General features: G+C 44.9%; 1 protein-coding gene across 2 annotated transcripts in view; it reads left to right on the top strand.

The window, feature by feature from the left end:
• Positions 1-13,779, top strand: part of LOC110526294 (piezo-type mechanosensitive ion channel component 1) — a 73,973-nt gene that overhangs the window by 57,289 nt on the left and 2,905 nt on the right. For both annotated transcript variants that reach the window (XM_021607119.3, XM_090238453.1), the window contains 22 exons: positions 94-259; positions 389-478; positions 842-921; positions 1,128-1,199; positions 4,756-4,856; positions 5,033-5,162; positions 5,238-5,321; positions 5,456-5,628; positions 5,731-5,852; positions 6,427-6,585; positions 6,751-7,009; positions 8,436-8,624; positions 9,781-10,090; positions 10,235-10,358; positions 10,597-10,744; positions 11,018-11,232; positions 11,404-11,562; positions 11,697-11,844; positions 11,953-12,141; positions 12,353-12,445; positions 12,665-12,837; positions 13,020-13,142. In XM_021607119.3, the coding sequence (XP_021462794.3) occupies positions 94-259; positions 389-478; positions 842-921; positions 1,128-1,199; positions 4,756-4,856; positions 5,033-5,162; positions 5,238-5,321; positions 5,456-5,628; positions 5,731-5,852; positions 6,427-6,585; positions 6,751-7,009; positions 8,436-8,624; positions 9,781-10,090; positions 10,235-10,358; positions 10,597-10,744; positions 11,018-11,232; positions 11,404-11,562; positions 11,697-11,844; positions 11,953-12,141; positions 12,353-12,445; positions 12,665-12,837; positions 13,020-13,142 (3,307 nt within the window). The remainder of the gene's footprint in view (positions 1-93; positions 260-388; positions 479-841; positions 922-1,127; positions 1,200-4,755; positions 4,857-5,032; positions 5,163-5,237; positions 5,322-5,455; positions 5,629-5,730; positions 5,853-6,426; positions 6,586-6,750; positions 7,010-8,435; positions 8,625-9,780; positions 10,091-10,234; positions 10,359-10,596; positions 10,745-11,017; positions 11,233-11,403; positions 11,563-11,696; positions 11,845-11,952; positions 12,142-12,352; positions 12,446-12,664; positions 12,838-13,019; positions 13,143-13,779) is intronic.

Below are 13,779 nucleotides of genomic sequence, written 5' to 3'. Positions count from 1 at the left end.
GTCACCCTCCAAATTGGCAGGAAAACAATGATAATATAGAATAACCATAGCGGACTTTGTATGCTTGTGTGTGTGTGTGTGTTTATCCTACAGCTAAGACTGTGAGCGATAAGGCGTGTACTCTGCCTGTAGAGGAGGCAGGCATCATCTGGGACAGTATCTGCTTCTTCTTCCTCCTGCTGCAGAGGAGAGTGTTCCTCAGCTGCTACTTCCTGCACGTGACAGCCGACCTGCAGGCCTCTGCCCGCCAAGCCTCCCGGTGAGCACTGGTCTCCACAGCACCCCCTGGAGGGCACCCTAAAAGCCACAACATTCCCCTGCAACTGCCACAGAGTTTTGTATGTACTGAATGGAAACGTTATGTTGACCTGATGTTTGATTGTGACAGGGGCTTTGAGCTGTTCAGGGCCAGCATTGTGAAGAACATGCGCTTCCACCAGGAAGTAGAGAAGAAGTCCCTCTCGCAGCTCAAGAGATCGTGAGTAACCATAGAAGTGACCGCTTTCCGTGTTCTCAACACATTGAGCCATTCCTCATGTATCAAGTTAAAACAGGCTAATGAGAGAGCCAGATTTCATAACTAGCCCATAGCCAAGAATGGCCACTAGCAAGGCCAATAATCTCCCTCTACATATGTCTGATGAATGTGACAGCAGATGGACGATCTCTGGAAAACACATGTCCAAAACCAAGACTGTAGTGTGGTCAAGTGCCATATTATGTGACTGCTTAATCATATACAACTAATGTAGAAAAACTGAGAGAGGAATGAGAGCGAGAGGGTAAAGTTGTCAGTGCATGAGTCATGATGACATCAGAATATGTCTGCCCTTCCCCTCAGGATGGAACGGATCCGCTCCAAACAGGAGAAGTGTAAAGAGGGCCGTCGGAAATCGGACACCAAGGCGGATCCGGCATCAGGTACTCAACTTCATTACTTTGTACTGATCCGGCAGGCATGAAATGAGCCTTGGTTTGGACTTGTGCGCTCACTGTCATGAATCATCCTATTAACCATTAATACATTTATTCAAAGTAATTCAACAACCCATCTCTACGGATGATGGTTTGAGGGTGGTTGTATTTGCTGTTTGGTAAAGCCTGAGGCCCTTCATCTCACCCCACAGAGCCACAGAGGGAAAAGAGAAGCCACAAGCGTGGCAAGAAGTGGCAAGAGCCCTGGCTGGACCATGCTAAAGGTTTGCTCCATGTCCCACCACTATATAGACCTCTGTCAGTGTATATGTCAGTGCCAGACTGACTTTCTCCATCTCTACAGTATCTGACCCCACACTTATCTCACACCAAGTGCTTCAGTGGATGTGGATGTGTTTGTGCATGCAGCTGCTTGTCGTGTGCCCGTATGTGCATGTTCCAGATGTGTCTATTAGCATCCATGTATATAATATTGTTTATGTGACTGTGCACACTCTATCCTCTGTAATGGAATTGTGTCTGAGAGACTTCTTCTAGGAGGTCATCCAGTCAGTTAGAATCACGTCATTACCCGAGGTTGGGCTGTGTCCCAAGATGCCCTTAGCTCAAATAAAAGACCTTCCATCTGTCTGCCTCAGGAGGTCCGGAAATTAGATCTGTCTGGGCTCTTTGATATTGAAATAGGAGTATTTTTCTCCTGTGGTGAGCTGCATCTGATGTCTTCTGTCAGTAATGGGGAAATGGTTGGCTGAGCTGGCCTTAACTGTTTACATGCACTGTCAGAAATCTGGAAAAGTTTTCCTTAGGACCGAACCAATCAGAGTTTGTCAAATAGTTTATTAGCAGACTTATAGTGTTTCATAATGGACAAGATTTTATACATTGGGTTAGTACCCATATTTATCTAAACTTTTTGAATTGCAGGTGCAGTCCAGTAAAGGATTGTAATCTTCCGGTCTTTTTGGCCTGTCTTTCCCCACATCTGTTTTCATTATTTCCTTCCTCAGACAGAACTTCATTGTCCAATGCTGCAAGTCAGTTTCCTTAGTTTCTGTACAGTTTGAAAATCAGACACTAAACACTCCTGGGTTTGAAGTGGTCTCAGTGTATATGAGTTATGAATAGTTGTACTTAGGGCTGTTGCGGTGACCGTATTACCGCCACACCGGTGGTCACGAATCATGAAGGCAGTCAAAGGTAATTGGGCTTCTCCAAGCTCTGATGCGGCTGATGGTCATTAGTAGCCTACCAAACTTGATAACTGCCTAGGACTCAGCACTCTATTGTCCCTATAATCACTCTGACATCAATGCAAATGTGTACGAAAATCAAATCAAACACTTCATGTGAGCCCATGAGCTCATGTTGCGCAACATTTCTATAGGCAATGCAATTGCGTGAGAAATCAGAGTGATGGCCTCTACTAAAAAGAGGAGGATCCCATCAGCTTTCTATAGGCTAGGCCTGCTATATTTATTTCTCAACGTTCCTAATATTAAGCACATTGTTTATCTTTACAACAGGAGTATAGCCTACCTGGCTGGCATGAAAATGAACCACCGGAAAAGCGTCCTCCAAGTGCACAGATTACTTGTGTGATAATGGTCCATTCTAAATCAACAAATTTCACACATATATTATTTATTATATGTAAAGACAAGATAAAATCAAGAATAGTCTGATGGGTGACAATATATATTATCACTTGTGAATGATGCCCAGCATAAGAAACTGCCTTTTTTTTGTGACTTCTAATTATAGTCACACACCTCATGTAGCCTAGCCCATAGGCCTATATGTTTTGTATCACAACTAAAGTGGCCAAATAACTTCTTTAAGCACATTAATCCGCTTTACAAGGGGTTTAGCGCCTAACTGGCATACATAAGCCTACTACCATGTGCGCATTGCTGCGCTTATAAACTGTCCCAGACTATGTTTGGAATATGTATTTCTCGCACAGAATAGAATAGGTTGACTTTTGTACTATGGGGATAGTATATTGACATAGGTGGGTGCTTTTGCAGTTAGGCCTATTCATCTTGTTGACTGACGAAAAGTAAATGTGGACAGATCTGCCAATATCTTCAATATGCACCTCGGAATTGGATTAGGACGCGCGCGGTTGTGTTCCCGATATGTCTGTCTTCACTTGTAGCCTGTGAGAAAGAGACGATCACATGATGGAGAGCCATGTGAGTGAGAGGTGCTTCTTAAAGATCTTCCACTTTTTAAAATTTTTGGGCCTAAAATGACATACCCAAATCTAACTGCCTGTAGCTCAGGACCTGAAGCAAGGATATACATATTCTTCATACCGTTTGAAAGGAAACACTTTGAAGTTTGTGGAAATGGGAAATGAATATAAGAGAATATAACACATTAGATCTGGTAAAGTTAATACAAAAAAAAAAAACGTGTTTAAAAAAATAATAATTGTACCATCTTTGAAATACAAGAGAAAGACCATAATGTATTATTCCAGACCATGCACAATTTAGATGGCAGCAGTGTATGTGCAAAGTTTTAGACTGATCCAATAAACCATTGCATTTCTGTTAAAATTCTTGTATCAAGACTGCCCAAATGTGCCTAATTGGTTTATTAATACATTTACAAGTTCATAACTGTGAACTCTCCTCAAACAATAGCATGGTATTCTTCCACTGTAATAGCTACTGTAAATTGGACAGTGCAGTTAGATAAACAAGAATTTAAACTTTCTGCCAATATCAGATATGTCTATGTCCTGGGAAATGTTCTTGTTACTTACAACCTCATGCTAATCGCATACGTTAGCTCAAGCCTACGTTAGCTCAACCGTTCCGTGGGGGACCCACCGATCTGCAGCACTCGGGTGAAGGGCACAACGCAGCACTCCGGGCCAAGGGCTTAACAGCCACTGGCCGCGAAAAGGCATGGATTTTTTTAGGGTGCGTTACAGTCACCAAAGTAGATGCAGCCGTGATATTCGAGGCATTATCAAGTGCTTGTCAAATTGTGAATGAGAGACTAATGAAGTGTGTACACCCTGCGCAAAAAAAACCCAAGCAGAGCTCACGCCTTTCAAGCAATTTATTTTCAAATCATCATTAGGGTCGCATCATGCAGCCTTACATTGTATTAACAATCAAAACATATAGCCCAACATTTGTAGAACAAATAAAGTTCCATTATTAACTCTAAATTAAGCATATAGGAGTACCTATTTATTTGTTAACTGCTCAACACATAATAGCCGCATATGTGCACTCCCTCAAATCCTTTTGAGAAAATATCCTTTCTATTTTATTCAACCTTGTTAAATTGTATTCTTCACACTATAAAGTAATATAAAAATAATGCCACAGAATTCTAAGCAAATCTTGTCTGCTAAATGAACTAGTGTAGCCCATAGCCGTTTAGCATAGCCAGATCAAGACCTTAAATAAGGACAGCTCAGAGTATGCTATTCTGTTTTTCTGAATAGACTAGATTTTCTTCATATCATGCTTCTTTAGACCTGTCTAAAATAAATAGAGGATTTATTTTGAAGGTGTATGCTATATTACATGGAGTTATTAGACTTTTTAAAATGTAGATTCTCCAAAGTTCTGCATCAGTGGCTTGTATGGAAGCCAGGAGATGCTGAGTGTGTTTATGTTAATTCATCGTCAATTACCGTGAGACCGACAGCTATTTGCTTTACAATCACCGGCTGACTAAATTTCGTGACCGCCACAGCCATTGTTGTACTACCAGTAAATGCATTCACTACCCATGGTCTGTCCTGTCCCCATGTATTGATATCATCTGGATGGTTTCTGTTTACCTTTGCAGTGTTGCATTCTGGGGATTACTACCTGTTTGAGTCGGACAGTGAGGAGGAAGACGAACTGTTTTCAGAAGAAAAAAAGCCTCAGAAACAGACTGCCTTTCAGGTGAGTTCACCTTACAGTTAATCAACACAGCCTCTGCCACCACAGCATTTTCACACTGCTAAAATGCACTGAAATGTGCAAAAAGAAACAATATTACTCAAAATACTCCAATGTTTGCTTTTCATAATGCAGTATTGATGCATGTTAATTCCTCCTGCCTCCCCCTGTGCCCTCAGCTGGCATACCGGGCGTGGGTGACCAGCGCCAAGGCAACGCTGAGGGAACGTCAGGAGAGACAGAAAGAACAGAGGAGGCTGGAAAGAGAGGAGAGACGGCAGAGGAAACAGGACAGTTCTCCAGCATCAGGTCAGAGTTCACACACACACACACACACACACACACACACACACAGTGATTAACTTGTTGTTTTTTCTGTTACAGGTCATGAAGGTAGTCTTGAATTTGAAGAAAGCATTTCACATGAAGAGATCGACGACAATGACGAACTTGATGGAGAGGGCTCAGGTATTTTGGGGTTTATTTAATGATGTAGGTTACATATTTTGGCCACTATATTCCCAGTGCCATTTATTCATTAAGTTTCACACATTTTATTGTCTGTATGACCTAGTGCAATGTAATCTCATGCTGTGCTATAGGGAAGGCAGACATTGTGCAGAGGATCCTGGACGTCCTCATGTTGCTGTGGGTCGTGTTCTTGGCCATGGTGGATGGCCTAACAGAGTGGCTCAACCTCATCACCAAGCAGTACGTGGACACCTCCACCGTGCTGTGCAACGAACGCTACCACCTCATACACAACGTCAGCCAGGTCAGTTATAAGGTACCTCCCACAACTAGAAGTCATCTACTTCTAGTGGGGCCCTGTCCCAGTATGACCAGTGATGGACCCTAACCCTGTAGTGTTTAACAGGGATCTCTGAGGGAGCCCATGGAGGATCAGCTGTCCCAGGGCAGTGAGAGCCCCACTATGGAGACCTGTCTGGGAGACATAGAGGGAGACACGGACCACGTGAATAGAACCAGTGCCACCAGGTTGGTGAAGGTGATGGCCCATTTAACCTATTGGGCACATTAATATTGAATATCTCTTTCGAGGGAGGAACAGAATAGAATTTAACAAAATTTATATGAAAAAAATGTCATTTTCTTACTAGTTTGTAATCATCTACACTGAACAAAAATATAAAGTGTTGGTCCCATGTTTCATGAGCTGAAATAAAAAATCCCAGAAATTTTCCATATGCACAAAAAGCTTAATTCCCCTCAAAGTTTGTGCACAAATTTGTTTACATCCCTGTTAGTGAATATTTCTCATTTGACAAGATAATCCATCCACATGACAGGTATGGAATATCAAGAAAATTATTAAACAGCATGATCATTACACAGGTGCAACTTGTGCTGGGGACAATAAAATTAGCCGTTTTGTCACACAACACAATGCCACAGATTAGGGCCTAATACATTTATTTCAATTGACTGATTTCCTCATATGAACTGTAACTCAGTAACATCTTTGAAATTGTTGCATGTTGCGTTTATATTTTTGTTCAGTATATAATTGTCAGTGTTGAGTGTTATTGCTGACCTGTGTGTTATGTTGTAGTGGGTTGGAGCTGGTGGAGCTGAGCGAGCGTGAGCATCACAGCGGCACCACGCTGTGTTGTTCAGAGCCCACTCTGGAGCTGCTGGGGGTGGAGCCAGAACCACAGCACAAAAGCCGCTACCGCCACTCCAGGACCGCCAGCGAGATGCTCACTGACCGGTACTGACATAAACTTCCCAGAAGACCTCTACAGTTGACATGCTACAGACCCCAGCTTCTAGCCTGATCGACTCAGACTGCCAACTGTCCCCACGTATCAGCTTGTGTATGTTCTGCTTGTATGAACTGTACTGACCCCGATGTCTCTATACCCCCCTAACTCAGGCAGTTCTTTGTGGAGGAGCTGGTCCAGTGTAGAGAGTTCTACTCCTCTCAGAACCGCCTGCTGAAGCTGCAGTTTGCCCTGTACAACCTCCTGGCTGCCAACTCAGAGCTGGTGTGCTACTTCATCATCGTGCTCAACAACATGGTGACGGCCTCTGTCATCTCAGTGGTGCTGCCCATCCTCATCTTCCTCTGGGCCATGCTGGCCGTGCCACGCCCCACCAAGAAGTTCTGGATGACCGCTATTGTCTACACTGAGGTGGGTCGTTGTTGGGTTGAAAATGCTGGTACCGGGCCTCCCGGGTGGCGCAGTGGTTAAGGGCGCTGTACAGCAGCGCCAGCTGTGCCACCAGAGACTCTGGGTTTGCGCCCAGGCTCTGTCGTAACCGGCCGCGACCAGGAGGTCCGTGGGGCGACTCACAATTGGCCTAGCGTCGTCCGGGTTAGGGAGGGTTTGGCCGGTAGGGATATCCTTGTCTCATCGCGCACCAGCGACTCCTGTGGCGGGCCGGGCGCAGTGCGCGCTAACCAAGGTTGCCAGGTGCACGGTGTTTCCTCAGACACATTGGTGCGGCTGGCTTCCAGGTTGGATGCACGCTGTGTTAAGAAGCAGTGCGGCTTGGTTGGGTTGTGTATCGGAGAACGCATGACTTTCAACCTTCATCTCTCCCGAGCCCGTACGGGAGTTGTAGCGATGAGACAAGATAGTAGCTACGAACAATTGGATAGCACGAAATTGGGGAGAAAAAGGGGTAAAATTCAAAACAAAAATAAAAAAATGCTGGTACCAAGACAGAGCTGGTTTATAGATTGTTATTGTTGCACCAATGTGGTATGGTAGTGCACACCTATACAAGCCTGTTGAGACATAGCCATTGCACACCTATACAAGCCTGTTGAGACATAGCCATTGCACACCTATACAAGCCTGTTGAGACATAGCCATTGCACACCTATACAAGCCTGTTGAGACATAGCCAGTGCACACCTATACAAGCCTGTTGAGACATAGCCATTGCACACCTATACAAGCCTGTTGAGACGCAGCCATTGCACACCTATACAAGCCTGTTGAGACATAGCCATTGCACACCTATACAAGCCTGTTGAGACAGCCATTGCACACCTATACACGCCTGTTGAGACATAGCCATTGCACACCTATACAAGCCTGTTGAGACATAGCCATTGCACACCTATACAAGCCTGTTGAGACATAGCCATTGCACACCTATACAAGCCTGTTGAGACATAGCCATTGCACACCTATACAAGCCTGTTGAGACATAGCCATTGCACACCTATACAAGCCTGTTGAGACATAGCCATTGCACACCTATACAAGCCTGTTGAGACATAGCCATTGCACAGGTGCAGACGCTTATTATCTTCTCCCTCTTCTTGCTTTTGTTGGCTAAAGTGGTGAAGTATGTAATGTGTAAGATTGGTTTACACCAGGTGTGCAATAAAAAACAAAAGGTAGAAACCAAATAGCATTCCACATTTCCAGACCTAATTTAGGGCTTTATTCCACACTGTTCCCGTTCCAGGCTGTTAGCTTTTACAACAAAAAATGTAAAAAAATAAAAAGTCATATTTAACAGATGGTCATGTATCAGATACGTTTCTTTATGTTAAACTATGTTTCCCTCTGCATTGTTCTGGTTTGTTCCGGTTCTACTCAGGTCATGGTGGTGGTGAAGTACCTGTTCCAGTTTGGTTTCTTCCCGTGGAACAGTGCATATGAGCTCACGCTGAACGAGGACAAGCCTTTCTTCCCACCTCGTATCCTGGGCCTGGAGAAGACTGATAACTACATCCGCTATGATCTGCTGCAGCTGCTGGCTCTCTTCTTCCATCGCTCACTGCTACAGGTATACCAGCCCACCATTGAACTCTCAGTGACATGACTTTATAATCCTACACTACCGTTCAAAGGATTGGGGTCACTTAGAAATGTCCTTGCTTTTTGAAAGAAAAAAAAAAGAAATAATGTCCATTCAAACAACATCAAATTGATCAGAAATACAGTGTAGACATTGTTAATGTTGTAAATGACTTGTAGCTGGAAATGGCAGATTTTTTTAATGGAATATCTACATAGGCGTACAGAGAGAGGCCCATTATCAGCAACCGTCACTCCTGTGTTCCAATGGCAGGTTGTGTTAGCTAATCCAAGTTTATCATTTTAAAAGGCTAATTGATCAGTAGAAAACCCTTTTGCAATTATGTTAGCACAGCTGAAAACTGTTGTTCTGATTAAATAAGCAATAAAACGGTCCTTCTTTAGACTAGTTGAGTATCTGGAGCATCAGCACTTGTGGGTTCGATTACAGGCTCAAAATGGCCAGAAACAAAGAACTTTCTAATGTACTTGTCCTCTTTCTCAGTTGTGCACCGGTGCTTCCCACTCTTTCTATTCTGGTTAGAGCCCGTTTGCGCTGTTCTGTGATGGGAGTAGTAAACAGCATTGTACGAGATCTTCAGTTTCTTGGCAATTTCTCACATGAAATAGCCTTAATTTCTTAGGCAAAGAATAGACTGACGAGTTTTAGAAGAAAGGTCTTTGTTTCTGGCCATTTTGAGCCTGTAATCGAACCCACAAGTGCTGATGCTCCAGATACTCAACTAGTCTAAAGAAGGTCAGTTTTATTGCTGTGCTAACATAACTGCAAAAGGGTTTTCTAATGATCAATTAGCCTTTTAAAATGATAAACTAAGATTAGCTAACACAACGTGCCATTGGAACACAGGAGTGATGGTTGCTGATAATGGGCCTCTGTACGCCTATGTAGATATTCCATTAAAAATCTGCCGTTTCCAGCTACAATAGTCATTTACAACGTTAATGTCTATACTGTATTTCTGATCAATTTAATGTTATTTTAATGGACAAAAAATGTGCTTTTCTTTCAAAAAGCAAGGACATTTCTAAGTGACCCCAAACTTTTGAACGGTAGTGTACGTTTATACCACAAGATTTGGATTCAATCCTCCTAACGGTTTTGTTTCTTCACTGTCTCTCATCAGCGGTATGGCCTGTGGGACCAGGAATGTGCTCTGGAGGAGAAGCCCTCACGGCCATCAGAAGAGGCCAACAAGAAGGAGGGAGGAGAGGGGGAGGGGGTGGAAGTCCATGTTCATCCCAGCCCAGGACCCAGCCTCATGGACCTGGAGGAACTCAAACCGGACGAGGACCAGAAGGCCGAACCAGAGCCTGAACCAGAGCCCAGCACCAGCTTAGTCCCCACCCCAGAGCCGCCCCCCAGCCTGCCTGTGGAGGGACCCAAGAAGAAGGGCAGCATCATGCGCTTCCGCAAGAAAAAACAATTAAGCAAAGGTCAGTTAAAGAAACTAGCAGTAGAGAGGAGAATAAAGACATTCATGAATTAAGGGCTGGGGATTTCAGAATAGGAGTGTGTGTCCTTATGACTGCCCTCCTCAGAGTTACAGTGAAATAATTTGTATTCTGTTTGGATCCTAGAAGCCTTAGATATGAAGGCTGAGAAAAAGGAGCAGAAGAAGAAACAGAAGGGTAAGCGTAGAGATGCAGCCAGTAAGAAGCTGATAGCAGCGGGAGAGAAGATCAAGCACCTCACCATCACAGCGTAAGTACACAGGAGTTACTCACTAGAGAGCTCGTCAGACAATACTGACGTCACACAGTTGCATAACCAGTGGACTCTCTAGTGTTATGGTTTGTAAATAATTCTGTGGGTTTTGATTTGCATTTAGAAGTGTAATTGGTTGTGACGCGATTGCTGTGCTGTATGAATCAGCTGTCCTCTATAATCTTGCCATATTTGGGCATGAGGCAGTGATTTGATTTCCCAACCCTCTTTGTAGTGTGCGGAATGTCTACAAGCCGTGTCACGAATTCTTCAGCGACATCTTACATGCACCGTACCGTGCTGCCACTGATGTCTACGCCCTCATGTTCCTCACTGACGTGGTGGATTTCATCATCATTGTCTTTGGTTTCTGGGCCTTTGGAGTGAGTACTGTTTACATGACTGCATTGAATGCACTTGCTGTACGAGGCCACTCTTGACACACAACTTATTCCGATACCTGCGCCGGCAAAAGCTCTCAAACCTTTCAAACCTCTCAAAAACAGTTCCTGATATTGTATTACTCATTGTTGCATCACCACCTACATGTAATTCCGATTAAACCATCAAAACACCATGTCTAGAAGCTCTGTGCTTGGTCACAGGACACTATAACAGAATTCTGTGGACTAAACGGTTTTCCCGTTGTGCCTCAGAAACACTCGGCCGCAGCAGACATTGCCTCCACGCTGTCAGAGGACCAGGTGCCCGAGGCCTTCCTGGTGATGCTGCTCATCCAGTTCAGCACCATGATCATCGACCGAGCCCTCTACCTCCGCAAGACTGTCCTGGGCAAGCTCATCTTCCAGATCATCCTGGTGTTCGGCATCCACCTCTGGATGTTCTTCATCCTGCCTGCTGTCACTGAGAGGTGAGGAAGACGAGGGTGTGTCCGCAGAGTGACACATCTCATTACGTCTTGTCTATTTAATCACGCTTATGTTTGTCTATCTTCGTGGTGTTCGACAGTCCTGAAGCGGCGTGCCTATTGCATCATTTCTCTGAGGTGTGTACTGAGGTGTGTCTCCCTCTGTCCTCTCAGGATGTTCAGTCAAAACTCTGTGGCTCAGCTCTGGTACTTCTTCAAGTGTATCTACTTTGCCCTGTCGGCTTATCAGATCCGCTGTGGCTACCCCACCCGAATCCTGGGCAACTTCCTCACTAAGAAGTTCAACCACCTCAACCTCTTCCTCTTCCAAGGGTGAGTCTGTCCATTCATAATCTCCTACTCTGCCACACCATATCATATGTTTGTGTCAGGGAGTCTCCCTGTTCAGGGAGGTGATGGGATGAGGTTGGGTATTGGTACAGGGTGATATTGTCTGTCTGCCTCAGGTTCCGCTTGGTGCCTTTCCTGGTGGAGCTCCGGGCAGTGATGGACTGGGTGTGGACTGACACCACTCTGTCCCTCTCCAACTGGATGTGTGTGGAAGACATCTACGCCAACATCTTCATCATTAAGTGCAGCCGTGAGACAGAGAAGGTACAAAGGACCTCTAGGTTACAAATGTAGTTGATAAAATCCCTTGCCGTCTGTTGTAGTATGTGATTAGGCCAGCAGTTCTTACAGCTGGTTCCTCTTCATCCTCAGAAATACCCTCAGCCCAAAGGCCAGAAGAAGAAGAAGATAGTGAAGTATGGGATGGGAGGACTCATCATCTTCTTTCTCATCTGCATCATCTGGTTCCCGCTGCTCTTCATCTCGTTGGTCAGATCGGTGGTGGGCGTGGTCAATCACCCTGTGGATGTCACAGTGACCGTCAAGCTGGGAGGATATGAGGTAATTACTGGGGGGGGGGGGGGGGGGATTATAAGTGAGCACAATTTACACTCTAATGGGCACTGGACCCATACTGCCCATGGTCATCTTCAACGGCAAGTCTCGTCCAGCACTAAAATGCAAGCAATGGAGAATCTATGGAAGATACATTTGATATGTGCTCATGTTAGATTTGTTGTACTAAAACGTGAACCGTTGTCCCTCTCCACAGCCCTTGTTCACCATGAGTGTCCAGCAGCAGTCCATTCAGTCCTTCACTGAGGAGGACTACAACAAACTCACCACCAACTTCTATGACAATGCTGTGCGTAATACCTCCAACTCTACTGTAAAGAGCTCATCCAATTTCCTTCCCTTGGGCACCCTGTTTTAGATTCTAATTAAACAAATTGTGTACAACTGTGAGTAAGTGATCCCTGTTGAATGATGAATACAACAAACATGGACTTGAGCTCTGCTGCTCTCTATTTGCCTCCACGGTAGGTAGTTGTAACTTCTGACTGTCTGTGTGTCCCCCCTGCAGAGGGCTATGCAGTTCATCACCCTCTACAGCTATGAGGACATAGTGACAGCTAAGATCGAGGGCAGCTCAGGGTCAGTGTGGCGGATCAGCCCACCAAGTCGACAGGAGGTGGTCAAGGAGCTGCTGGGCAGCCCTGTGGACATGACCCTACGCCTGGCCTGGACCTTCCAGAGGTCAGCTGGGTGTGGTGTGTGTGTGTGTGTGTGTGTGCATCTGTATGTGTATGCACCTGTTTGTGTGTGTGTGTGTGTATGTGTGGTTTTTAAGTTGTTGCAGACGTAAAAACATTTGTTTATGCAATTGCCCTGTGGTTTTCTATAGTATTTATTGTATTTGTGTCTGTCTCTTTCTTCAGGGACCTTGGCAAGGGTGGCACTGTGGAGCACACGTCTGACAAGTACTCCATCGATCTGGATCCAGGCAACCCGGTCAGAGCAGACCTGGCTTCCCTGCTAGTGGGGAACCGCACAGACCCAGTGTATGTTCTGCTCTCCGCTCAAAGTCAAATGTAGTAAACTCAGCAAAAAAAGAAACATCCCTTTTTCAGGACCCTGTCTTTCAAAGATAATTTGTAAAAATCCAAACAACTTCACAGATCTTCATTGTAAAGGGTTTAAACACTGTTTCCCATGCTTGTTCAGTGAACCATAAACAATTAATGACCATGTACCTGTGGAACGGTCGTTAAAACACTAACAGCTTACAGACGGTAGGCAATTAAGGTCACAGTTATGAAAACTTAGGACACTAAAGAGGCCTTTCTACTGACTCTGAAAAACACCAAAAGAAAGATGCCCAGGGTCCCTGCTCATTTTCGTGAACGTGCCTTAGGCATGCTGCAAGGAGGCATGAGGACTGCAGATGTGGCCAGGGCAATAAATTGCAATGTCTGTACAGTGAGACGCCTAAGACAGCGCTACAGGGAGACAGGACGGACAGCTGATCGTCCTCGCGTAACAACACCTGCACAGGATCGGCACATCCGAACATCACACCTGCGGGACAGGTACAGGATGGCAACAACAACTGCCCGAGTTACACCAGGAACGCACAATCACTTCATCAGTGCTCTGACTGTCCGCAATAGGCTGAGAGAGGTTGGACTGAGGGCTTGT

The sequence above is a fragment of the Oncorhynchus mykiss genome, chromosome 6 (genome assembly GCF_057628025.1).
Source record: "Oncorhynchus mykiss isolate SJ-2025 chromosome 6, ASM5762802v1, whole genome shotgun sequence".
NCBI classification, from domain to species: Eukaryota; Metazoa; Chordata; class Actinopteri; order Salmoniformes; family Salmonidae; genus Oncorhynchus; species Oncorhynchus mykiss.
Note: the sequence above shows the minus strand (reverse complement) of the source record. Positions and strands in the feature narration are given on the sequence as shown.